The 27,885-nt window shown below is 38.3% G+C and overlaps 2 protein-coding genes across 3 annotated transcripts in view; one reads left to right on the plus strand and one right to left on the minus strand.

Moving 5' to 3' along the window:
* The window catches only part of Svil (Supervillin), an 82,264-nt gene extending 69,746 nt beyond the window's left edge, over nt 1-12,518 (plus strand). For both annotated transcript variants that reach the window (XM_076415654.1, XM_076415655.1), the window contains exons 14-21: nt 834-1,137; nt 6,169-6,373; nt 6,460-6,567; nt 7,266-7,447; nt 8,417-8,549; nt 8,796-10,730; nt 10,790-11,085; nt 11,275-12,518. In XM_076415654.1, the coding sequence (XP_076271769.1) occupies nt 834-1,137; nt 6,169-6,373; nt 6,460-6,567; nt 7,266-7,447; nt 8,417-8,549; nt 8,796-10,730; nt 10,790-11,085; nt 11,275-11,517 (3,406 nt within the window). In that variant the 3' untranslated portion in view covers nt 11,518-12,518. The remainder of the gene's footprint in view (nt 1-833; nt 1,138-6,168; nt 6,374-6,459; nt 6,568-7,265; nt 7,448-8,416; nt 8,550-8,795; nt 10,731-10,789; nt 11,086-11,274) is intronic.
* Nucleotides 12,519-22,827: 10,309 nt separating this feature from the next.
* On the minus strand, nt 22,828-27,802 carry Cpsf5 (cleavage and polyadenylation specificity factor subunit 5). The gene is made up of 6 exons (XM_076415673.1): nt 27,463-27,802; nt 27,136-27,400; nt 24,481-24,646; nt 23,661-23,775; nt 23,529-23,596; nt 22,828-23,258 (listed from the first exon to the last, which is right to left on the minus strand). Exons 1-5 carry the CDS (start codon nt 27,645-27,647, stop codon nt 23,566-23,568), a joined length of 762 nt encoding a protein of 253 aa, XP_076271788.1. The 5' UTR covers nt 27,648-27,802; the 3' UTR covers nt 22,828-23,258; nt 23,529-23,565.
* Between the last annotated feature and the right edge of the window lie 83 nt (nt 27,803-27,885).

Below are 27,885 nucleotides of genomic sequence, written 5' to 3' on the forward strand. Positions count from 1 at the left end.
TAAAAAATAACACCTATAGTATAGTATCCAAAATATAAAAAGAAGAGAACTCTGATTGCTGTTATGGCTAATTTTTGTTGTTCATTAAATCTTAGTTCGGTCGCAAATAATTAATGAGTCATTTATAATAGCTTCTTAGGTAACAATTGACTTATTATTTCTTAGAGCATGTATGAATAAACATTAATAATACCTTTCTCAACATCTTAGGATATGTTTAAACATCTCTACCTCTACCAACAAAGCGACAGAACTCGGGAATATTTCACAATTGATGATTTATTAATGATATTTAATGTACGACCTTTAGATGTTTATTTTACTATGTTATTACTCTCCTAGCGGCATACTGAATAGGTTATGAGCATTATACCTGTCGGAAGTTGCTGGTCTATATTGCTGTGATAATTGCCTGAGCCTACACCTTCGTAGTGGTAACCTTGTCGAAACACACCTGTTTAAACAATCTCTCGCATAAGTATTACGTGTACAGGATATTCCAAAGGATAGTCGGTTCATTTTTCTTCAAAAAAATTTGAAGTGCATTCACACTTCAACCTAACTGAGGCCAGAACAAAACAATATGAGTCATATTTTATGCTTTATTTATTCTAGTAAATTAATAATTGTGGAATAAGAATATCTGGACTATATGGTGAATGCGTATTGTATTCAACGCTTGTAATAAAGCAACAAGGCATCCGTTAAGTAATCTAATATCTAGTATCTAATATGGTCTCAAAACTGACATTATACTACGAGGTTCGTCAAATCAAACTACATTTTCTTATATTTCCAAATAAATTACTTTTATGTACATTGTTTTGTTGTAGACAACAACTAGAAGGTGTGCTAGCCAAAAGCAAGAGCCACTCGACCTTCATCCGTATCAGTCCGTCATGCGAAACAAACGCTGGCAATTTCGAGGAACCGGCCAGTTTAGGTGAAGGCACCAGGAAGAGTGGTACGAATTTGAGGAGGTCGCACACCCACACAGCCGGAGCTATGCCCCGTTCGATCGCGGATCGTCGCGCCAAGCTGCAAGAAAATGGTGAGAAGGGGTGGATGAGACGCGTAGCGACGAACAACAACAGTTGCGACGAGTTGAAGCTGCTGAAGGACAAGAACAGATATAATGTAAGTGATTATTTTCCTCCATATTAAGGTCCATTGTCATTTTCAACGAAAATCTTATTAGAGAAACATTATAATCATCAAGAGGCTTACAAATACTTTTCCATGCTGTTTTGCTAAGCTGCTAGGAATGATTTCATATCAATTTCAAAAATCAATCAATGAAAATGGCTCTTTAACATTTCTTATTGTCACATTTCCTAAACTTTGGTTTGGTCCTCCTCTTTCGAATGTTTACATTGCCAATCATGTATGATTCTGAAACTTGAACACTGTTAAAGCCTAAGAAATAAATTGTGATTAGTAGTGCTAAAGCAGGACTCTTGATTTTGTGAGTTTTGACATGCAGCCTTGAAAATGGTAAGAGTTTTACAGTAAAATGTGTATCTTACAGTGACGTTGATTTATTGATTGATTTAATTAATATATAGAAAATTTGAGTATTGTATAAATAATATGTATATGTATTGTATTTATAAATGTTTTTTTAATCCATTTTTTTATATATATTTTAATGTCTCTTTTTACCAACTATGGGTTTATCTGGACTGGGCCTAAAGTTTAACGTGGGCTCCGAACTACTGTCCTCAGCATTAAGCCTACCGACTGGCGAGTGACCAACTTTAGAAATCATCCCAGGAGACATCCGGTCTTACCCAGCCTCATAACTGGCGTGACTGGGATCATTTTCCTTGTCGGATTTTACACTCTTGCCTAGAATATTCACAAACATAAATTTACGACCATGCCCCAGCAGGATTCGAACCCGCGGCTATCGCAACAGTAGAACGACAGGCGATGGGACGGCCTTTACCACTACGCCACCAAGCCGGCTTAATCCATATTAAAATAGACCATACATTAGTAAAATAATAAAAGTTACAATTATGAACATGTACATTTATTATAAGAAGTTCTTTATTTTCTTCTTGCAGTTCTTTTCTTTGTTGATCTTTTACAAGTCGTGACGCATTCACCGTATTGTTAATAAAGCTTTTTCAATTGAATTCACATTTAAAGTTTCTACATATACTACATATACAATTTTCAAGAAACTGTTCTCCTGTAACTTAATAATCCATTCCATGACTCGAAAACGAGAAATTTTAAATACTAATACAAACAAATTTTTTGTCATGACATGTATTTACATAGTAATCCATTTTCGGGAAAACACACGAACTTGTATCTCCATACCATTTAAAAGAAATCACTTCGGCATAGATAATGCTGTTATTCAAGGGATAACATCTATATTGAACATAAAATGAGTTTACTGTTCATTGAAGTCTAAAACATCATTAAATTCCATGTGATAATAAAGTATTTTGTAAATATTTACAACTTTTTTATGTAATCACTGTAATTAATTTTACTAGCGTTGAAGTATTAAAATGAAATTGATATTTGATGGATGGCAACCAATCAACATTTTATCTTACCAATTTGACGAATTTTAGACGTGAGTGGTACACATTTCAGTAAACAGCACATTCTAACTTACGTTAAATGTATATGTTGTGTACTGAAAACTAGTTTTTAACGAGTTTTTCAGTATGAACAGCAGCATTGTCTTGCTGAGAAATATAATTCTGACTGGCAATTGGTGTCCTATACTATTCGCCGATCAATTTAATGTTGTATAATCTATACTATTAATTTTCCCAGAAATTAATTTTAGCTCTGTCTTTCCTTCAAAACCCACAGTAGCCCAATACTTTTGACTTCTACCATCCAATTGTCTGCGACTTAAAATTATCTGATATATTCTTAAATCATGATTATAACACTTATATCCATCAGATCCATCCAAATTGAACTTCTTTTCATCCGAAAATCGTCATTTTTTCCTGTGTAATATGTTCCTTGTAATTTTTACATGAATACCTTGATCAACCATCTTTAATCATAGCTACAACTTTATTTTTATTAAGAGCTATAATGAAAAATGTGTAGTGTTGCGGAGTTACATTTAAACTTTTTCGTCTGTTAGTTGCCTTTTCTAAAATGCAATCATTATGATATCAATCGATCAATAAATACTGATGTCATAACGTAGGCTAGGACCAATTGCCAATATATCAGTCATTTTTTATCAATCAATAAATTAAGAAAAAGTTTCTACGAACTGTATACAGTGACGCCTTTATATAGATAAAAAGCTAAAAAAGTATGGTTAATTAAAAATGTTATCTTTTCATTACCATGGTTCTGTTCTGAACAGATAATAAAAGAAAATAAATAAACTCATCGATGGTATATAAAATGAACGGTCATTTGATAAGAGATGTCGTAAAATGGTGCAGTAAAAATGATAAAACATCACTTTAAATATGATTAAAGAAAAATCTATGATAATTGGTGTACCTTTATTAAATTATCTTTGTATTCTTAGAACTTAAATGAGTGATTAAATTGTTCCTAATAACATATAAAAAAATATCTTTTCTATATTCATACTCATTATTTTTCAAAGAATTTTGTTCACTCCGCATATGAAAATCAAGTATTCTTTATAAGTGAGAATAACACCTTTTCATTGTTGAACGATTTTTAGGAAAAAAAGCAAAATTATTCTAGGCTATGTTTAATTTGATATAATTCATTTAACTGATAAAGAATAAAAATTTCTTTTGGCTGCTTTCGATTTATATACCCAGACATTTAAAAGCATTTACATACATGTACTATTTTTACACCCTTAGTTTGGTATTTGTTAGTTCTGGCTCTCCCATCACCATAACTTTCGTTTTGTTTTTATTTATTATCATTCCATCTGTTTAAAATTTTCTGGGTAAGTCTCCTGGCCTATCGGTTGTTATTATTACATCATCTGCAAAAGCTACTATGGACATTTCTATTCTTCTATATTTCTAAACTCTGTTGTAGTTCTGTTTTGCCTATTTGACATTTATTTATTATTTCGTCCATTAATATTATAAATGGCTTTGAACTTAAACTTTTTCCTTGTCTTAGTTCTGATTGGGTTGCGAAGGTTTTTGATTTCATGTTATCTGCAATGACGGCATTAATGTTCATCCTGTAGACACCTTGAATTATTACAATTTTATTACTTACACCTCTTTGTTCTATTATAACCCATAGGGTTTCTCTCTTCTACTCTGGCAAATGCCTTTTGCAAATCAATGAAAACTAGATACATCTGTTTTTTTCCACTATTGGTCTTTTATTAAATATATATTATAGTATATAAGTTCCCCTAGCGACTTTTCTACTGCTACTGTTTCTGTTTCTTATGCTCTTCTTAGTTCTGTTAGCAACTTGTATAACTTCATAATTTCAAGAGTAATAGCTTTAAAATTATTACATCTTTTATGTCCTGTATTATGCATCAGAAAAATAATTGCTATAGGCCATTTTGTGGGATTTGTTCTTTCCCTACTCTATTTTATATTTGCTCTATTAATTCAGTAGCTTTTTGACCCTTTTTTCAACATTTTCGCAACTATGTTGTCGAAATTGCTTTTCCGTTCTTCAGTTTTCTCAGTACACTATTTAATTCTTCAATATTTGTCTCCTCAGCACTCTCAGTTTATTTTTTGGTATGTTGTTTTCTGCGGACAGAGCAGTTCTTGAAATAATTCTTTCCACCTCTCTATTATGTCTCTTTTTTAGTATTTATGTGTGTTTTCATTCAAATAGTTTCTCCAAATTTTCTTCTTTGATCACCCTTATTGAGAAATCCTAATATATATTAATAATTTATAGGTTTTACACAGCTGCCACAACACACTTACTGATAGCAAGCGTATTATTTTTGTTTGTGTTTATATTGAACGTTGCGATAATGGTATTTTTTTAATGATATCTACCGAATTTTTTCAGTGATTGTGTATGTTTATACATGAGTGTTCGGCGCATAATAAAATCATGAGTAACAGTTATTTGGCGTATGATCCGACCGAGCGTCGGACAATTCGAAACAGTTTTCGTTAGTTAAGTTTGCACGCTCCGCGTAGTCAGAATGTGGCCTTTTATCATTGCGGTTTTTATACTTGTGCTGTGCTATATCTCTTCCGGAAACAACAAGCGTCGTGTAAGTGTCGATATTCGGTAGTTTTCTTTTAAAACTAGATCTAGTGAATATTTTGCGGTATTTCCCAATGTTTTCGTCGTTAAATAACCCAGATAAATGTCTAATTAGATCTATAAATCTGCTGCCGGTTCTCGCCGATGTTTTATTGATACGTTTCTAGCTTAAACGATTATTTTATACAAAAAGTATACCGTCGAACTGACCTGGTGAAAGTCAGCTCTAGCAAGGTTCGGGATGTGGATAGGATGCACTGCGATTATTCAGCGTTAATCGGCGTTTTACTAAGAAAAATGTACGGTTGGTGCTTGTGGCTTGCTTGATAAGTAATAACTCCGTATTGTTCTTTGGATGACTCATCTGTGTATACTTGTTTATTTGTAATATATAAAATATTGGAATAATGGACATAAATACAATTACATTGCCATATTTACTCATATTTACATAAAAACTCCTGCAGTATAGCCTATTTGTCTTTAGCTTTGGTTGAAACCTGTTCTAGCCGAATGCCATCACAATTTACAGTTTTATTGACTCATATATTTTCGAGTTTAAATATATCAGATGTTTTGAATGCAGATTAATTCGAAATACTAACCTTGAAAGCATATGTCTTCCAAGCCAATATAATTCAATTCAGCTTAAAAAACTCAAGTTATTACTCGGCATAATAGGACATTATAAAAGAGACATCGGGTTCGTTTATATCTTTTGATCATATAGGTTCGCCATTAAGTTTCAGATTGATAATATAAGTCACCGGGCAGCTTATCCCGACAGCTTATGCCAGATTAAAACGATTTTGTGAAATATTGTGTTTATTCTGTCTCACATCAAGGCAGTTTCTTAATATTTTGAATAAATCAAGTGATATATTCCAACAATACTATTCACTATAACAAAAAAATTAATTTGCCACCTGACAATTCAGTGGGCCCCTTTAAGAAATAGATCATTCGAATAAATTACGTTTTCAGGATGAACTGTCAGAGAAAACGTTACTGGCTTCGAAGAAAGACCAGCTCAACGCCGCCTCCAATCAATGGAAGTCTCGCGTGGAGAAGAGCGACGCGGAAAAGTTCTCGGTCGCTGGAAAGATGGAGAAGATACCCACCATCAACATATCGTTGCCGGACAAGAAAAAGGGACCGCCACAGGCCAAACGATTTCGGGGAAAGAACGGTATGGTACAGCGGGTGCTGGACTTTTATTTTTCCATAACTATTCCGATATCACCGTTTACTTATTGATGGTTGACTGAATTATAGGAACACAAGATGCTTCGTCGACACCTTCCTCTCCCGAGAAGATTACTCCCTTCGACCTAACCAGGAGCAAATCAGCTTTATCTCCTCTAACACCCAGGAGTGATACTGGTAAGTTTCTGATAACTTGTTTTTTCTTGGCGGACGCAGAATTTTCTGACATTAGGCGACCAGATTTTCCTTCGTTCAATTTGTTAGTTAGTGCACTCTTGTCTCGTTCAAATGATCTCTAATTTTTTTAGATAACGATTTATTTGTTGGTGTCTAACATTCTGATTTGTCTTTTTACTATCAAAGAATTACGTTAAAAACATGTCATGAAATACCACCAAATAAAATTTAAATTTATAGTTGGGAGTATCACTCTATTAAATGTTATGAATTAGTATTGAAGTTATCAAAAGTATTTTACAAAACATTAGAAGATTGAGATATGGCAATAAGAAGAATATTGACTGAATAAATGAATTATAAAACATTAATAATCTATGTTGTCAAATTATATTTGAAAAGTAAAAGCAGTATAAGTAATACATTTCTAAATCCAAAAAAAGTTGGATATATTGCCAGATGACGCAGGTCTATCACAAACAAAGAGAAACAGTCATTGTGCCAAGATAATGATATGTATTTGATCGATCCAGAAGGGCATAATCTATTCATTCATATTGTGAGTCATCTGGCAAACTATTATTGAACGCTATCGAAAATAATTAATACGTTTAAAGCTTTAAATAAGGCTACTGTTTGATTCATTTAACATTTTGTTTGTTTTTTTTTCAATTATTTTCTAACAATTTTAATTGCAGAATCTGAAAGCAAAGTCCAAAGCCGGGTGGTGTCCGTCAATCGACCCGATGACGACACATTTACAACTTTCTTCCAGAGCGTGGAACAAGTGAAAACCGACGTGGATCAGTTGGAGGTGAAATTGGAAGATTTCGATGCGGTGGAGCGGCAATCTTTGTTGATCTACAAGAAAAACGTTCAGGTTCGCATTGATAAACGGTTTACTCTTGGATGATTTATGTAATGAGTGTGTTGAAAAAAGTAAATAGTTTCGTAACGTGCTCGATTTTATTTCACGAAATACAAAAATTACGGAATGAAAATAAAAAGTTATGCAGATGAAAGGACAGAAACAGTGTCAGCATTTTTGATAAAAAAAATCACGTCAAATAAATTACTAGGGTGCAAGATGAAAAACAGCATCATCGCAATATATCTTATAAAATCGTTTTTGTGTAATTATTGCAATTATTTTAAAACTAAAACCGAAAGAAAATGTGCTAATGAGAACTTGAAAGGCGGGGTCGCGTCTCGGACATTTTATAGTCTTCGTTCAACTGCTTTATTAAAGTATTATACGTCAATTATAAGTGAACATCTGAACATCGAACAAATCTAGATATGTGTGTATGAATTTTACTTCTTTTACGTTTTTTTTTTTACTTTATATTCTATCTGGAACCAAATTTTCCAATTTTTTTTAAAAATTTTAATGAAATTAAACCATTTTTATAACAAATAGAGAATTAATCTATTAATATTTCGTAATTTTTCTGGTAGGCCGATGATGCCATCGGTGAAAAATATCTGTGGTTTCCGGTTCAAAAGTCGAAACATTGTTTTAATTACTATTCTCCATTTTCAAACGAGAATAAATTTTCGACCTCTCTGCCAGTTTCGATGTTTATACACTGGAACACTGTTTTCACATCAGGTTAAGCCAAGTAACGTTCAAACTGGCACCTTCCAATAATTTACTCTACTTGCAACTGGATCTATATCTACTGAAAAAATAAATATAAATATAATAAAGTTGTAACTTCCTGTGTGTTAACGCAAATACAATAGAGCAACACTAATAATTCAATTTTATAAATTAAGATTGTATTAAGCATATTTTACGCGAGGTGTAAATAAAAAAACGTTTTTATAAATCGTTTTTTCCTTCCAGATCCGACGTAGGAGAGAAGCCACCAAGAACCCTATCAAAGCGCTGGCGACAAGAACGGATATTGCGGACGAGTACACCGAAGTGATAACAGGGGTAGCCGAGAGAGAGAAAAAGAGACTGAATATAGAGAAACGTGAGTACTATTTGACCTTATACCCTAAGATTAGGTCGGTCAAAAGTATCCATCAAACTCTTCCCATTTGTTTTATTTTTGCGGCTTTTTAACATCTTAAATTCTATTAAATTACATTATGTAAATAGAATCACAGGTGATTGTTCTTTGTTTTTCCTCCTTGTTCCTCATTCCAGCCGAGTTGTCCTAAGCTTTTTCCCTCTTCTTCGCGACTTATCTCGTATAAGTGTCCGTTTCTGATTCCAGTTGCCCAGAACTCCAACAAGGCTGTGGAGGCTTTGGCAGGTCTAGCTAGCAAGGAAGACTTTAAAGCGATCGAACTGAAGAAAGGCCAAACCGTGTCGACTTTGGTGCCGTGGAAGAGCCCCATGCTGCTCCAGGTCAAGGGGCGACGGCACGTGCAGACGCGTCTGGTCGAGCCGGTGGCAGCCACAATCAACGAGGGTGACTGTTACCTGTTGGTCACCACGTCCGTCGTGTACAACTACATCGGAGCGTACGCCAACGTCATCGAGCAATCGCGAGCGACCGACGTGGCCAACCACATCCACAAGACCAACGATCTGGGATGCAGATCGGCCAAAATCGTCAACGTCTCCAGCAAGGACGTCACGAAGAGGCACCTGGAGGCCTTCTGGAAGATACTCGGATCTGATAGTATACCGGAGACGGTGGACGCCGGCCACCCGGACGAGGACGGCACTTACGAATCCAACATCCTGCAGACGAATATGGTGTACACTATCGAGGACGACGAGCTGGTGCCCATGGACGATTACTGGGGCGCCATACCCAAGGTGAGCATGCTGACCGAGACCAACGTGATAGTGTTCGACTTCGGGTCGGAGATGTACGTGTGGAGTGGCAAGAACGCCTCGTTGGCGAAGAAGAACCTGGCCATGAAGCTGGCCAAGGAGCTGTGGGAGGAGGGCTTCGACTACAGCAAGTGCAGCGTGAATCCTTTGAACGTGGCCAACGCCCTGGGCGAGAGGCCGCGCACCGAGCTGCCGCTGACCGGGGACGTGAGACCCCCGTGGGCTATGTTCGCCAAGATCACGCAGCACCGCGAGACCGTCCTCTTCAGGGAGAAGTTCCTCGACTGGCCTGACTTTTCCAGGGTGATCCGCGTCCGCAACGAGGACGGCATCAAGCGAGGCAAGGGCTCCATCGAGATCAAGCCGTGCAACGTCGACGACATGGCGAAGGACAAGGGCAGCCGCCCGGACCTGGAAATCGGCACCGTGCACCTGGGCCGCGGCGACCAGTACTTTGACGAAGAGACCAGACGGCTGTTCCAGTACGACACCGTCGAGATCAAGGCGTGGCGCATCCAGGAGAACAGCCACGAGCAGCTGGAGGACGCGTCCATCGGCCAGTTCTACGACGGCGACAGCTACATCTACTCGTGGAAGTTCCGACACACGGTGATGGGCCGCGAACTGAACGGGAAGCCGTCCAAGCACGCCCAGACCGGCCGGGACATGACCGTCTTCTTCTGCTGGCACGGCAACAACTCCTCCGTGAACGAGAAATGCACCGCCGCCTTCCTCACGGTCGAGCTGGACAAGCAGAATGCGCCCCAGATCCGCGTGGTCCAGGGAGCCGAGCCGGCGGCCTTCCTCCGGCTGTTCCGGGGCTCCATGATGATTCACAAGGGCAAACGGAACGAGGTGGAGCGCGCGGACGCGTCCAGGCTGTTCGTAGTGCGAGGAGAGGTGCCCGAGGAGATCTACTTCATGGAGGTGCCGTTGGATATGTCCAGCCTGCGGAGCAGGACGTCGTTGGTGCTACTGAACCCCGAGGAGGGCCAAGCGACCGTCTGGCACGGCTGCAAGGCCACGGAGGCCAAGCGCGAAGTCGCCAAGTCGTCCATCCGGAAGATCCTGGATAATAGACCTCCCGAGCTATTCCTGGACGACGTGGCCGAGGAGTCCCTGGAGGTAGTGGAGATCGAGGAGGGCAGCGAGAGCGAAGACTTTCTGGACACCGTGGGAAACGACCGAACGTCGTACTTCTCACTCCTCGAAAGCGACGCGCGATTCGACTACAGTCCGCGGTTGTTCCGCATGTCCAGCATCACCGGCAACTTCATCGCTACCGAGATCCTGTGCCCACACAGGAGCGACAACACCACCCCCTATCCCTTCGTGCAGTCGGAACTGTATCAGGGTAGCCAACCAGGTATGATCGATACCGATTGTGAATCCGGTGTCACGCGACTAACGAACCAACTTTTCCAGGTCTGCTGTTATTCGATAATCATCACGAACTGTGGCTGTGGCAAGGCTGGTGGCCGGAAAAGGGAGACAGCGAGGCCAACACCGACCAAACCGGCTCTGGGGCGGTACGATGGCAGGCGGAAAGACGCGCCGCCATGCAGACCGCCCTGAACTACTGGAAGAAGAAGCACGCCAAACGAGAGGAGCCGGAAGCAGTCGTTGCCCATCTGGTCTGGGCCGGTCTGGAGCCCTTGGAGTTCAGCAATCTGTTCCCTGCCTGGGAAGTGCGCGAGGACGTCCGGGATCTAAATCTGAAGGTTGGTATTTTCTTTATATGCGGATAAATTATTGTTTCAAATAACTTTTGTTCACAATCGAAGACTTTGTTTAGTTTACGTTTAACTTTGCCCAGAAAATATAATATAAATTAATAATTAATAATAATGTTCTTTTTTGTTTCCGCATAAGTTCCTTTATAAAAAAAGGTATTTTATATTATTGTATAGGACGGTAAGACAGATAAAAACAAGATCTCTTTGCAAGCTGAGCTGGCTCTTCTCTCGAGGACCACCTATCCACTAGCCGAAATCCTTCAACGACCATTGCCAGAGGGCGTTGATCCCACCCAGCTGGAGATATACTTGTCAGATGACGACTTCAAGGAACTGATGGGCAGGTCCAAACAAGAGTTCGAGCAATTACCCGCCTGGAAGAAGACCGCTCTCAAGAAGGAGAAAGGTCTGTTCTGACCGTTGCTGAACTTTCTGTTTGGATTATGCTTGAGGCCGACATATCAGACGTCGTAGGTAGTTTCGCCGGTTCATTTTGTAGGGTCGCAAAGTATTATTTACATACAGGACAAGAAAACTGCCATTTTACTGTAGATGTACTTAAAACGAAAGGATTATTACTTTCATTTCGCCTCAAACCGAGGAATTAACTCCAGAAATCATCCCCTAGCGACTATATGATGAATTGTTTTGTGATAATTTAGTTTTTTTATTTATGTTAGAATTTAATCTGTGATTAAGTTATGGTATATACACAGGGTGATACGATGTTGGATTCGATAATAATAAAATAAAAATAAAAAACACGATTAGTTGTCACTATTATTTCGGGCGTCACATTGCCATCCCACTATGTCAACAGGGTCAAAATTAAAACAATTTCGAATTAATTTGATTTTAAACTAATCGGCTCGAGGATCAATTATCATCTTTGTGGTTTGTTTCAATATCTTTAATCTGTTTAGTAATTTGTTTTATGTTGTATATATACACCGTTTAATGATGTGAAAATCTGTGCCTTGTAGTGGTGCAAGTTGTTTTACAGTGTTTGTTCTAGTCCCTCTTTTAAAAGTTTTTAAACTATTGATCAAGAGAAAGGAGTTCGGCCAATAGCACACGCTCTTATATCCATTCGCGTCGTAACGTAGATGGGGCCTGCCGCCGAAGAAATTGAATTTGTTTCGGTTACCCCCAGTTCTTTTTTGATAATTGTATTTCGTTTGCGTAATAACTGAAAATTACTTTAAGAGCGCATATTGTCTTAATTCTTCCCTTTCTCTCCAATTCTCGCCAACGTTTCCAAATCTCTCCCTTCCCGAGAATTTAACCTGCTATTAACTGATATTTATTAAGGGCTTGTACTAAAAACTACAATTTGTAACGATACCTTATATATTGTTGTGTCGATGTTTTGTACATTTTTCCCGACTATGTAATAAATATTTTCGATAAACTAGAAACAATGTTTTATTTAACTATCCCTTATTTTCACCTGTGATGATTCTATTTTTATTGAGAAATTAATGATGCTGCAGAGTTTCGCCTTCGCGATTCGTAATGAGCGCCAGCAGCCCTACCCACGTTCCAATTTTCATCGAAATCTAACAACGCGTTCACCAGTAATGGTTTTACCACTTTTATGGAGAAACAATTGATGATGCATAGTTCCGCGTTTCCGATTCGTAATGAGCACCATCAGCTTTACCTCTGGTCCTATTTTCATCGAAATCTAACGACGCGTTCACCAGTAATGGTTTTACCATTTTTATGGAGAAACTATTGATGATGCAGAGTTCCGCGTTTCCGATTCGTAATGAGCACCATCAGCTTTACCTCTGTTCCTGTTTTCATCGAAATCTAACAACGCGTTCACCAGTAATGGTTTTACCACTTTTATGGAGAAACTATTGATGATGCAGAGTTCCGCGTTTCCGATTCGTAATGAGCACCATCAGCTTTACCTCTGTTCCTATTTTCATCAAAATCTAACGACGCGTTCACCAGTAATGGTTTTACCACTTTTATGGAGAAACTATTGATGATACAGAGTTCCGCGTTCCCGATTCGTAATGAGCACCATCAGCTTTACCTCTGTTCCTATTTTCATCGAAATCTAACAACGCGTTCACCAGTAATGGTTTTACCACATTTATGGAGAAACTATTGATGATGCAGAGTTCCGCGTTCCCGATTCGTAATGAGCACCATCAGCTTTACCTCTGGTCCTATTTTCATCGAAATCTAACGACGCGTTCACCAGTAATGGTTTTACCACTTTTATGGAGAAACTATTGATGATGCAGAGTTCCGCGTTCCCGATTCGTAATGAGCACCATCAGCTTTACCTCTGGTCCTATTTTCATCGAAATCTAACGACGCGTTCACCAGTAATGGTTTTACCACTTTTATGGAGAAACTATTGATGATGCAGAGTTCCGCGTTCCCGCTTCGTAATGAGCACCATCAGATTTACATCTGTTCCTATTTTCATCGAAATCTAACGACGCGTTCACCAGTAATGGTTTTACCACTTTTATGGAGAAACTATTGATGATGCAGAGTTCCGCGTTTCCGATTCGTAATGATCACCATCAGCTTTACCTCTGTTCCAATTTTCATCCAAATCTAACGACGCGTTCACCAGTAATGGTTTTACCACTTTTATGGAGAAACTATTGATGATGCAGAGTTCCGCGTTTCCGATTCGTAATGAGCACCATCAGCTTTACCTCTGGTCCTATTTTCATCGAAATCTAACGACGCGTTCACCAGTAATGGTTTTACCACTTTTATGGAGAAACTATTGATGATGCAGAGTTCCGCGTTCCCGCTTCGTAATGAGCACCATCAGATTTACATCTGTTCCTATTTTCATCGAAATCTAACGACGCGTTCACCAGTAATGGTTTTACCACTTTTATGGAGAAACTATTGATGATGCAGAGTTCCGCGTTTCCGATTCGTAATGAGCACCATCAGCTTTACCTCTGTTCCTATTTTCATCGAAATCTAACGACGCGTTCACCAGTAATGGTTTTACCACTTTTATGGAGAAACTATTGATGATGCAGAGTTCCGCGTTCCCGATTCGTAATGAGCACCATCAGCTTTACCTCTGGTCTTATTTTCATCGAAATCTAACGACGCGTTCACCAGTAATGGTTTTACCACTTTTATGGAGAAACTATTGATGATGCAGAGTTCCGCGTTCCCGATTCGTAATGAGCACCATCAGCTTTACCTCTGGTCCTATTTTCATCGAAATCTAACGTCGCGTTCACCAGTAATGGTTTTAACACTTTTATGGAGAAACTATTGATGATGCAGAGTTCCGCGTTCCCGATTCGTAATGAGCACCATCAGCTTTACCTCTGGTCCTATTTTCATCGAAATCTAACGTCGCGTTCACCAGTAATGGTTTTAACACTTTTATGGAGAAACTATTGATGATGCAGAGTTCCGCGTTCCCGATTCGTAATGAGCACCATCAGCTTTACCTCTGGTCCTATTTTCATTGAAATCTAACGACGCGTTCACCAGTAATGGTTTTACCACTTTTATGGAGAAACTATTGATGATGCAGAGTTCCGCGTTCCCGATTCGTAATGAGCACCATCAGCTTTACCTCTGGTCCTATTTTCATCGAAATCTAACGACGCTTTCACCAGTAATGGTTTTACCACTTTTATGGAGAAACTATTGATGATGCAGAGTTCCGCGTTTCCGATTCGTAATGAGCACCATCAGCTTTACCTCTGTTCCTATTTTCATCGAAATCTAACGACGCGTTCACCAGTAATGGTTTTACCACTTTTATGGAGAAACTATTGATGATGCAGAGTTCCGCGTTCCCGATTCGTAATGAGCACCATCAGATTTACCTCTGGTCCTATTTTCATCGAAATCTAACGACGCGTTCACCAGTAATGGTTTTACCACTTTTATGGAGAAAATATTGATGATACAGAGTTCCGCGTTCCCGATTCGTAATGAGCACCATCAGCTTTACATCTGTTCCTATTTTCATCGAAATCTAACGACGCATTCACCAGTAATGGTTTTACCACTTTTATGGAGAAACTATTGATGATGCAGAGTTCCGCGTTCCCGATTCGTAATGAGCACCATCAGCTTTACCTCTGGTCCTATTTTCATCGAAATCTAACGACGCGTTCACCAGTAATGGTTTTACCACTTTTATGGAGAAACTATTGATGATGCAGAGTTCCGCGTTCCCGATTCGTAATGAGCACCATCAGCTTTACCTCTGGTCCTATTTTCATCGAAATCTAACGACGCGTTCACCAGTAATGGTTTTACCACTTTTATGGAGAAACTATTGATGATGCAGAGTTCCGCGTTCCCGATTCGTAATGAGCACCATCAGCTTTACCTCTGGTCCTATTTTCATCGAAATCTAACTACGCTTTCACCAGTAATGGTTTTACCACTTTTATGGAGAAACTATTGATGATGCAGAGTTCCGCGTTCCCGATTCGTAATGAGCACCATCAGCTTTACCTCTGTTCCTATTTTCATCGAAATCTAACGACGCGTTCACCAGTAATGGTTTTACCACTTTTATGGAGAAACTATTGACGATGCAGAGTTCCGCGTTCCCGATTCGTAATGAGCACCATCAGCTTTACCTCTGGTCCTATTTTCATCGAAATCTAACGACGCGTTCACCAGTAATGGTTTTACCACTTTTATGGAGAAACTATTGATGATGCAGAGTTCCGCGTTCCCGATTCGTAATGAGCACCATCAGCTTTACCTCTGGTCTTATTTTCATCGAAATCTAACGACGCGTTCACCAGTAATGGTTTTACCACTTTTATGGAGAAACTATTGATGATGCAGAGTTCCGCGTTCCCGATTCGTAATGAGCACCATCAGCTTTACCTCTGGTCTTATTTTCATCGAAATCTAACGACGCGTTCACCAGTAATGGTTTTACCACTTTTATGGAGAAACTATTGATGATGCAGAGTTCCGCGTTTCCGATTCGTAATGAGCACCATCAGCTTTACCTCTGTTCCTATTTTCATCGAAATCTAACGACGCGTTCACCAGTAATGGTTTTACCACTTTTATGGAGAAACTATTGATGATGCAGAGTTCCGCGTTCCCGATTCGTAATGAGCACCATCAGCTTTACCTCTGGTCCTATTTTCATCGAAATCTAACGACGCGTTCACCAGTAATGGTTTTACCACTTTTATGGAGAAACTATTGATGATGCAGAGTTCCGCGTTTCCGATTCGTAATGAGCACCATCAGCTTTACCTCTGTTCCAATTTTCATCGAAATCTAACGACGCGTTCACCAGTAATGGTTTTACCACTTTTATGGAGAAACTATTGATGATGCAGAGTTCCGCGTTCCCGATTCGTAATGAGCACCATCAGCTTTACCTCTGGTCCTATTTTTATCGAAATCTAACTACGCGTTCACCAGTAATGGTTTTACCACTTTTATGGAGAAACTATTGATGATGCAGAGTTCCGCGTTCCCGATTCGTAATGAGCACCATCAGCTTTACCTCTGGTCCTATTTTCATCGAAATCTAACGACGCTTTCACCAGTAATGGTTTTACCACTTTTATGGAGAAACTATTGATGATGCAGAGTTCCGCGTTCCCGATTCGTAATGAGCACCATCAGCTTTACCTCTGTTCCTATTTTCATCGAAATCTAACGACGCGTTCACCAGTAATGGTTTTACCACTTTTATGGAGAAACTATTGATGATGCAGAGTTCCGCGTTCCCGATTCGTAATGAGCACCATCAGCTTTACCTCTGGTCCTATTTTCATCGAAATCTAACGACGCGTTCACCAGTAATGGTTTTAACACTTTTATGGAGAAACTATTGATGATGCAGAGTTCCGCGTTCCCGATTCGTAATGAGCACCATCAGCTTTACCTCTGGTCCTATTTTCATCGAAATCTAACGTCGCGTTCACCAGTAATGGTTTTAACACTTTTATGGAGAAACTATTGATGATGCAGAGTTCCGCGTTCCCGATTCGTAATGAGCACCATCAGCTTTACCTCTGGTCCTATTTTCATTGAAATCTAACGACGCGTTCACCAGTAATGGTTTTACCACTTTTATGGAGAAACTATTGATGATGCAGAGTTCCGCGTTCCCGATTCGTAATGAGCACCATCAGCTTTACCTCTGGTCCTATTTTCATCGAAATCTAACGACGCTTTCACCAGTAATGGTTTTACCACTTTTATGGAGAAACTATTGATGATGCAGAGTTCCGCGTTTCCGATTCGTAATGAGCACCATCAGCTTTACCTCTGTTCCTATTTTCATCGAAATCTAACGACGCGTTCACCAGTAATGGTTTTACCACTTTTATGGAGAAACTATTGATGATGCAGAGTTCCGCGTTCCCGATTCGTAATGAGCACCATCAGCTTTACCTCTGGTCCTATTTTCATCGAAATCTAACGACGCGTTCACCAGTAATGGTTTTACCACTTTTATGGAGAAACTATTGATGATACAGAGTTCCGCGTTCCCGATTCGTAATGAGCACCATCAGCTTTACATCTGTTCCTATTTTCATCGAAATCTAACGACGCATTCACCAGTAATGGTTTTACCACTTTTATGGAGAAACTATTGATGATGCAGAGTTCCGCGTTCCCGATTCGTAATGAGCACCATCAGCTTTACCTCTGTTCCTATTTTCATCGAAATCTAACGACGCGTTCACCAGTAATGGTTTTACCACTTTTATGGAGAAACTATTGATGATACAGAGTTCCGCGTTCCCGATTCGTAATGAGCACCATCAGCTTTACATCTGTTCCTATTTTCATCGAAATCTAACGACGCATTCACCAGTAATGGTTTTACCACTTTTATGGAGAAACTATTGATGATGCAGAGTTCCGCGTTCCCGATTCGTAATGAGCACCATCAGCTTTACCTCTGTTCCTATTTTCATCGAAATCTAACGACGCGTTCACCAGTAATGGTTTTACCACTTTTATGGAGAAACTATTGATGATGCAGAGTTCCGCGTTCCCGATTCGTAATGAGCACCATCAGCTTTACCTCTGTTCCTATTTTCATCGAAATCTAAGGACGCGTTCACCAGTAATGGTTTTACCACTTTTATGGAGAAACTATTGATGATGCAGAGTTCCGCGTTCCCGATTCGTAATGAGCACCATCAGCTTTACCTCTGGTCCTATTTTCATCGAAATCTAACTACGCTTTCACCAGTAATGGTTTTACCACTTTTATGGAGAAACTATTGATGATGCAGAGTTCCGCGTTCCCGATTCGTAATGAGCACCATCAGCTTTACCTCTGTTCCTATTTTCATCGAAATCTAACGACGCGTTCACCAGTAATGGTTTTACCACTTTTATGGAGAAACTATTGATGATGCAGAGTTCCGCGTTCCCGATTCGTAATGAGCACCATCAGCTTTACCCCTGGTCCTATTTTCATCGAAATCTAACGACGCGTTCACCAGTAATGGTTTTACCACTTTTATGGAGAAACTATTGATGATGCAGAGTTCCGCGTTCCCGATTCGTAATGAGCACCATCAGCTTTACCTCTGGTCCTATTTTCATCGAAATCTAACTACGCGTTCACCAGTAATGGTTTTACCACTTTTATGGAGAAACTATTGATGATGCAGAGTTCCGCGTTCCCGATTCGTAATGAGCACCATCAGCTTTACCTCTGGTCCTATTTTCATCGAAATCTAACGACGCTTTCACCAGTAATGGTTTTACCACTTTTATGGAGAAACTATTGATGATGCAGAGTTCCGCGTTTCCGATTCGTAATGAGCACCATCAGCTTTACCTCTGGTCCAATTTTCATCGAAATCTAACTACGCGTTCACCAGTAATGGTTTTACCACTTTTATGGAGAAACTATTGATGATGCAGAGTTCCGCGTTCCCGATTCGTAATGAGCACCATCAGCTTTACCTCTGGTCCTATTTTCATCGAAATCTAACTACGCGTTCACCAGTAATGGTTTTACCACTTTTATGGAGAAACTATTGATGATGCAGAGTTCCGCGTTCCCGATTCGTAATGAGCACCATCAGCTTTACCTCTGGTCCTATTTTCATCGAAATCTAACGACGCTTTCACCAGTAATGGTTTTACCACTTTTATGGAGAAACTATTGATGATGCAGAGTTCCGCGTTTCCGATTCGTAATGAGCACCATCAGCTTTACCTCTGTTCCTATTTTCATCGAAATCTAACGACGCGTTCACCAGTAATGGTTTTACCACTTTTATGGAGAAACTATTGATGATGCAGAGTTCCGCGTTCCCGATTCGTAATGAGCACCATCAGCTTTACCTCTGGTCCTATTTTCATCGAAATCTAACGACGCGTTCACCAGTAATGGTTTTACCACTTTTATGGAGAAACTATTGATGATACAGAGTTCCGCGTTCCCGATTCGTAATGAGCACCATCAGCTTTACCTCTGTTCCTATTTTCATCGAAATCTAACGACGCATTCACCAGTAATGGTTTTACCACTTTTATGGAGAAACTATTGATGATGCAGAGTTCCGCGTTCCCGATTCGTAATGAGCACCATCAGCTTTACCTCTGTTCCTATTTTCATCGAAATCTAACGACGCGTTCACCAGTAATGGTTTTACCACTTTTATGGAGAAACTATTGATGATGCAGAGTTCCGCGTTCCCGATTCGTAATGAGCACCATCAGCTTTACCTCTGTTCCTATTTTCATCGAAATCTAACGACGCGTTCACCAGTAATGGTTTTACCACTTTTATGGAGAAACTATTGATGATGCAGAGTTCCGCGTTCCCGATTCGTAATGAGCACCATCAGCTTTACCTCTGTTCCTATTTTCATTGAAATCTAACGACGCGTTCACCAGTAATGGTTTTACCACTTTTATGGAGAAACTATTGATGATGCAGAGTTCCGCGTTCCCGATTCGTAATGAGCACCATCAGCTTTACCTCTGGTCCTATTTTCATCGAAATCTAACGACGCTTTCACCAGTAATGGTTTTACCACTTTTATGGAGAAACTATTGATGATGCAGAGTTCCGCGTTTCCGATTCGTAATGAGCACCATCAGCTTTACCTCTGTTCCTATTTTCATCGAAATCTAACGACGCGTTCACCAGTAATGGTTTTACCACTTTTATGGAGAAACTATTGATGATGCAGAGTTCCGCGTTCCCGATTCGTAATGAGCACCATCAGCTTTACCTCTGGTCCTATGTTCATCGAAATCTAACGACGCGTTCACCAGTAATGGTTTTACCACTTTTATGGAGAAACTATTGATGATACAGAGTTCCGCGTTCCCGATTCGTAATGAGCACCATCAGCTTTACATCTGTTCCTATTTTCATCGAAATCTAACGACGCATTCACCAGTAATGGTTTTACCACTTTTATGGAGAAACTATTGATGATGCAGAGTTCCGCGTTCCCGATTCGTAATGAGCACCATCAGCTTTACCTCTGTTCCTATTTTCATCGAAATCTAACGACGCGTTCACCAGTAATGGTTTTACCACTTTTATGGAGAAACTATTGATGATGCAGAGTTCCGCGTTCCCGATTCGTAATGAGCACCATCAGCTTTACCTCTGTTCCTATTTTCATCGAAATCTAAGGACGCGTTCACCAGTAATGGTTTTACCACTTTTATGGAGAAACTATTGATGATGCAGAGTTCCGCGTTCCCGATTCGTAATGAGCACCATCAGCTTTACCTCTGGTCCTATTTTCATCGAAATCTAACTACGCTTTCACCAGTAATGGTTTTACCACTTTTATGGAGAAACTATTGATGATGCAGAGTTCCGCGTTCCCGATTCGTAATGAGCACCATCAGCTTTACCTCTGTTCCTATTTTCATCGAAATCTAACGACGCGTTCACCAGTAATGGTTTCACCACTTTTATGGAGAAACTATTGATGATGCAGAGTTCCGCGTTCCCGATTCGTAATGAGCACCATCAGCTTTACCTCTGGTCCTATTTTCATCGAAATCTAACTACGCGTTCACCAGTAATGGTTTTACCACTTTTATGGAGAAACTATTGATGATGCAGAGTTCCGCGTTCCCGATTCGTAATGAGCACCATCAGCTTTATCTCTGGTCCTATTTTCATCGAAATCTAACGACGCTTTCACCAGTAATGGTTTTACCACTTTTATGGAGAAACTATTGATGATACAGAGTTCCGCGTTCCCGATTCGTAATGAGCACCATCAGCTTTACCTCTGGTCCTATTTTCATCAAAATCTAACGACGCGTTCACCAGTAATGGTTTTACCACTTTTATGGAGAAACTATTGATGAGGCAGAGTTCCGCGTTCCCGATTCGTAATGAGCACCACCAGCTTTACCTCTGGTCCTATTTTCATCGAAATCTAACGACGCTTTCACCAGTAATGGTTTTACCACTTTTATGGAGAAACTATTGATGATGCAGAGTTCCGCGTTCCCGATTCGTAATGAGCACCATCAGCTTTACCTCTGTTTTACCACTTTTATGGAGAAACTATTGATGATGCATAGTTCCGCGTTTCCGTTTCGTAATGAGCACCATCAGCTTTACCTCTGGTCCTATTTTCATCGAAATCTAACGACGCGTTCACCAGTAATGGTTTCACCACTTTTATGGAGAAATTATTGACGATGAAAAGTTGACGGTTGTGAGCATCACCAGCTCTACATTTGTTTCTTTTTTCATGGAAATCGAAGGACGGATTCACCACCGATTGTTTTTTTATTTTTATAGAGAAACTATTGATTATGCAGAGTTTCGCGTTCGTGATTCGTAATTAGCACCGCATTATGAGCAGCTCTACATTTGTTCCTATTTTCATTGAAATCGAACCATGGGTACATCTCCGATAATTTTTTCATTTTTATGAAGAAACTATTGATTAATCAGTGTTCCGCATTTGCGATTGGCGTTAACCACAGGTAGGCAAACGTCATATTGAAAGTAACAAAGTCAACTATTGTTTCAATTATCATGTAAACTTCAAAATCAATGAGTAATTAGTATTAATGAGGTAAATACAAATCACTATTCTATTGTGGCTGCTTGGATAACGAATCAGTAACATTATATTCTTAGAATAATATTGTTTTTTTTTCGTTTTACTGATCAACTGTTTTTAGCCGTGGCAACGTTGCCCAGACCGAAGATGACACAGGTTTTCAGCTTCTCGCCATTAACATGTTTAAAATCACCACCGTTCTTTGTATACAGTTAATTATAATTAATTTACTTCCCTTGATACAAACCCTCATTATTAGTGTGGATGGAGACTTTTAATGACAATTTTTCCATCACGTTACAGAAACCTGTCTTTTAGCAACCAATTGGTTCGTGAATTGGTCATGAGAGGGGGGCACAGTTCCTGCTATAGCGACACCTGACAAATACACTTTTAAGTAGGTCTCCTATTTAGAGTTGTTGTCCATATATACTTAGTTATCTAGATTAATCTAATTTTTTCATAAAAATAGTAATTTTGTTAACGAACAAGCCTACATATAACTGAAACGGTTACTTTATTAAATTATCTCGTAACATATACCACTCTGTTTAAAATCCATAATGCGCAGTTAGAGGTCCAGATGTCAAAAATTCTAAAATATGAAACAACCGGGCCGAAGAAGGTTCCAGTCATTACATCGTTATGTAGACATAACATTTCGAAGAATAGATCATTAGGAATAAAACAAAACACATTCTATACATTACTTTATTAGAATAGAAATTAATTTACATCTTAAATCTATTATTTTTATTACATTTCGGTTTCCCATCAATCGATTTTGCTCTAGTGACCTACGCCTAATTAAAAATTACTTTAAAACCGCCCCCGCCAAAGGTGACGGGGACAGTTAACAGTAGATAAATGAATATCTCACAAGAAAAGAAAAAACAAGTCAGAGTCCCGCACAAGCTTTTTTCAATCAAGGGATCTTCCTAAGAAAATCCAACTTATACAAATTAATAAGATAAAAACTATTGAAAACGCGACATCATTTCCACAAACGTTGTTTCTCTAAACAAATTAGAGGAAAAATCATTAAACCTTAAATCTAGGATTTTTAGGTGGCGGCATTAGTTTCTCTGTCATTTGATGCTGCTTTGGATGAGAAATGTACAAATCATTCTAGAAAGAAAATCAATTGATACTATCTAATGGCAAAAGGTAACACAAAAAGTGATAGAAAATTATTCGCCGTAACAAAAAAACGTCACTGCCACGTGGGACAATTTCATAATAAAAATTGTTTATCAACCTTCAGCAGCCACCTAAGGCGGCGACTGGTAAATTGTGTCACTCTGTTCATCGAATCGAGAACAATCACAACGGCCATTTTAAACATTACAAACAATCCTCCATCACAACAAATAGGGAATTAATTATTGTTAAATATACCTTGTCTGGATCCTGAGGACTTTGGTAGCTCCCCTCCTCATTGAGAACATATGTAGATAAATTCAAATCTGGAAGAGAGGGGGCGGCAGGTTGGTTAGTAATTCTAAAGTGATAAGACTCGAGCGTTTTTACCTGCACAACGCCTGCGGTAGAGACGATATTATGGGGCCGTATCCCTGCGAATTGTCGTAAAGTTCGAACAACGGTGCCGCCACTAGCTTGTAGTTTTTGGGTACCGCGAACAATGCTGGAAATCACAAAAAATTAATCAACATCCTAACCATAAAATCGATACGATTTAATGGTACAATTTTATAGACAGAAACATAATAACCATATAAATGTATGTAAAACTCTAAAGGATACATTCGGCATATTAAAAATATATAATTACTGTGTGAGCAAGTCCAGTGAACTTAACATTCGATATAAAGATTTTTTCTACGAGGGTAAAGTAACATATTAAAAACAGAGAACATACATGTTTTAAAACCCTAGAAAAACAACTACATAATTAACAGAATATCTCCAAATGAAACATTATTTTTATATATACAAATTTGTCTATGTACAAGGTTTGAAAAATTCTTGTCCGTATGTGAATATAAATCTATAAATGTATATATATATATATATATACACACATATACATGTATACATATATAACAGACTTGCTTAGAGTTAAGAGGCATTAATATAAAATACACAAACTTTCCTTTTTAATTCCTATGTCCTGGTAGACAGATATCGAAGTCAGACAAAATGCATTCATACGTTTGATTTAATTTATACGAGTTCAGGCTCACTGACTTGTTAATATCAAGTTTGGGGGTCTGATGTCGCGATCTGGCTCCAAGAGACAAAATTAAAACCAAAGTAAAAAAAATACAATCTTCTCAGAGATCCAAACAACCGATACAGAGATTACTACAAAATTACAATAATACAATACCCTTTTCTTGCAGTTGTACTAAAAATAGGCGTTTGTGCTCCTTGGGCTTGGTTATGTGGGGCGGAATGTACGGATACTGCGGCGGTTCGAAATTGGGCCTCCACCAGTTGCCGATTATGTCCTCAACGTGCCATTCTTGCTTGACGCCGTCCAAACGGCCAAGGGTCTGGAACATGCCATAGAAAAAGGGGCGCAACCATGAAATTTTGAGCCTTTCACAAGTTTCTTTTTGCTAATAACAATTCCGAAAAAAATACGTTTCCCGCTATTCGTTACATTACATGACATTACAATTGTGCTCTGAGATAAACACGAGTAAAAAAGGAACACAAATTGAACATTGGATAATTTACGCTCTCTTTTGTTATCCACTCTACATTATCACATTTTAACAGCTGACAAAGAAATTAAAATAGGCGTTTTACAAAAATCACTGATAAACATTTTTGAAATCTATCTAATATTAATTACACTCTTTTTAATATGGCTTCAAAAAATCAGCCGCCTTCGGTTGTACTTGAAAATTATTAGGCCCGGGAAAATGTATAACTGTGGGGAAAAATAGATTTTTCAGATATACACTCAGAAAAAATATTTTTGAGAGCTCGATATTTAGATATCACGTAATGGTGACATACACGATTTGGTCTTGTATATTGGCGAAAAAAAAACTGTGAACCACGAACGAATCATGACCACAATAATTTGATGGAAATGGATATGAAATACTATAATGCAATATAAATCAGATTTCTACCTTGAACAATTAGTACGATTAAGGCGAATGATTAAAAATATGGTTAAAATTGATTACTCGTCACAATTTTGAAGACCTAACTTTGACTATGGACTTACTGGGAAAAATAAACATATATTTCTCTGTTTAGTTCGTTCCTTAATTCAACGATTATTTGATGTACCGTTAAAAAATCTCAATACATTTCCTAGGCCCAATATAAGAATAATGTGCGATAAAAATTCCTGCCAGCTTGTTCTTATTTTGTGAACGAACGTTCTACTTTAGCTTACAATTCGACCAGAAATTTCACCATCAAAAATAATTCCAGTAAACCGTCAATGATTTTAAAACAAGGCTTTTAAAGAATAAAGGGTACCACTGTTACAATTTACAAGACAGCTTTGTACATTGGAATTGTTTGATTGTCTGCCGCAAAATGAGATATGGATCACAAGTGATGACCGAAAAGAGACAAGCCACATGACCTTAGCACTTGATAGAAATTGAAACCGACTACTCATTAAACCTTCATTTCATCACCAGGCACATCAAAAGACTAAAAAAATTTCAGGAATTTTTATCGCGCCATCAAATTACTGTTTTACTTAATAACCATGTTAAATTGTAGAAAAATAAAAATATACACCTCTTCCAGGATTAAACTCACATGCTTTTTCATAATTAATTTATTGTTTATGTACTGTTTCCAAAATTGATTCACATCGCATTTAAATTACACAATATACTAAGCTATGAAAATGTTACAGGGATATTTTGAAATCACCGCGAAAATTATTTCATAAAATCTTCAAAATACGTTATTCTAAGATCATTCTGATCGTTATTTTTAGAAAGTACTTTTAGGACCTCTTAAAATTAAATACAATAATGAAAATAGCAAGAATTTGTAGGTCACAGTAAGGTTCATACTTTAAAATAAATGAGATAGAATTGTAATTATTGACAAAGAAAACATCCAGCTCAACTCAATATCACACTCATTATAAATATGCTGGCATCTTCTAATTATATTTGTATAAACTAAGAGATGGATCAGCTTGCGCAGTACAGGGCCGAACATTTAATAATTCACCATGAAAGTTAATCGACTCATTAGTTTAGGCATTTTTGTTTTATTAACACTACAACAGTCATTATAATCCATAATATTATATATAGAAACAAAACTGATAATTTGTTAGAAAATGCACAAACTACATGTAGTTTTCGAATTGGCAAGATAATCCATCATCCATAATATTTACATGCATGGGAAAAATAATTTCCATTTCACTGTAGGATTTAATTTAAAAGAATGTCAAATTGATAAACGTACAGCATAATTATATAAAACCCCAAAATCATAATAAACTACTGATGCATTTTGGATACACTTTTACATAATAAAATACTTTGGCAACTAAAAACCAAAATGCACCAAAATAATAAACTATACTTCTTTTACAATTAACAAATAAATTTTGGAAAAAACCCACAGTATTTGAAAGCACCCCATTGCAATTTAGAAAAATTACATTCCTTCTAATTACCTTAAAACTATCATTTTCCAGAAGTTTTATGACCATTTTTGTTTAAGATCTTGTCCATAAATTACAAAAATACTTATACTATAACAAACTTGATGTTTTTGTAATTTACAGCTTCCTGGTATTACAAAAAACCTTAGGCTCGACAATACAACTGTGCAAAATCATTGCCACAGGATTCATACAATGCAGAAAAAGTATCTTAATATTACCTTTTTTGATCTCCTTAACTGACAGTACAAGGTAGATAACATTATTTTAATATTCACATCTAAACATAAATTAGGAACTATTGACATTCTTCTTATTTCCTCATGTAACAATAACCTTACAAAACACTATTACGCACTATATTCAAGTACCGCTTACCTCTGTCAATAATCTCTTAAGACCTTCAACTTCATCCTCTCCAGGATTCAGTTCACCCCCTGGCAATTTGAAAAAAGTTGTGCCTAACTGAAGTAACAAAACATGTGGTAAACCATGCTCATGTACCAGTAAAACACCTTCCACACTTCTCCTCATTCCTATTCTATCAAATTCATCCCGCATTCTTTGAAATCTAGCTGGAACCGAAGGGTCTTTTTCAAATAGGGGCTCCTTGTTGCCGAAAATGTAGTTTGTTAATGGATACCTTAAATGAATAAAGGAAATTATGAAAAAAAAACGACACATAACCAACGATTGAAAACTTACAAATTAATAATTCTGTTGATAGTTGCCGAAGTAGGAGCTACAACGGCATTATTAAACTTAGCATCTCCTTGATTTGAATTCTGACTGTTCCGTCTGGGCCAGCCAGTGCCTCCTGAGCCCGCCATATTGTTTTGTTGTTGCTGTTGAAGGTGAGCCGCTTTAACTTGCGATGAATTCATAGCCATGACTGCCTCGTCTGAAATCCACACTAGGGTACTCCTAACGCAGCTTATCACAAATTTAAGTACAATACTAATATAATGCCCCGTTCTACAACAACGAAAACTCACACAAACACCGGCAAGTCAACAACACAGCGTCATACTGATTCTATACTCCATCTGTCATATGATCAGGCATACAAACTGTATTTTTGTCAGAAGTGCCAACATAAATTGAAATAAACAAATGTATTACAGCCAA

The sequence above is a fragment of the Rhynchophorus ferrugineus genome, unplaced genomic scaffold (genome assembly GCF_030347505.1).
Source record: "Rhynchophorus ferrugineus isolate W39M unplaced genomic scaffold, kcgeb_rfMv2 rfM10, whole genome shotgun sequence".
Classification (NCBI taxonomy): Eukaryota; Metazoa; Arthropoda; class Insecta; order Coleoptera; family Curculionidae; genus Rhynchophorus; species Rhynchophorus ferrugineus.

Coding starts and splice junctions, on each gene's coding strand:
- Cpsf5 (XM_076415673.1), bottom strand. CDS start 27,647: ATGGCTATGAATTCATCGCAAGTTAAAGCGGCTCACCTTCAACAGCAA. Junction 27,401..27,462: donor ATCAACAGAATTATTAATTT/GTAAGTTTTCAA, acceptor TATTCATTTAAG/GTATCCATTAACAAACTACA. Junction 23,776..24,480: donor AGTACAACTGCAAGAAAAGG/GTATTGTATTAT, acceptor TGTGATTTCCAG/CATTGTTCGCGGTACCCAAA.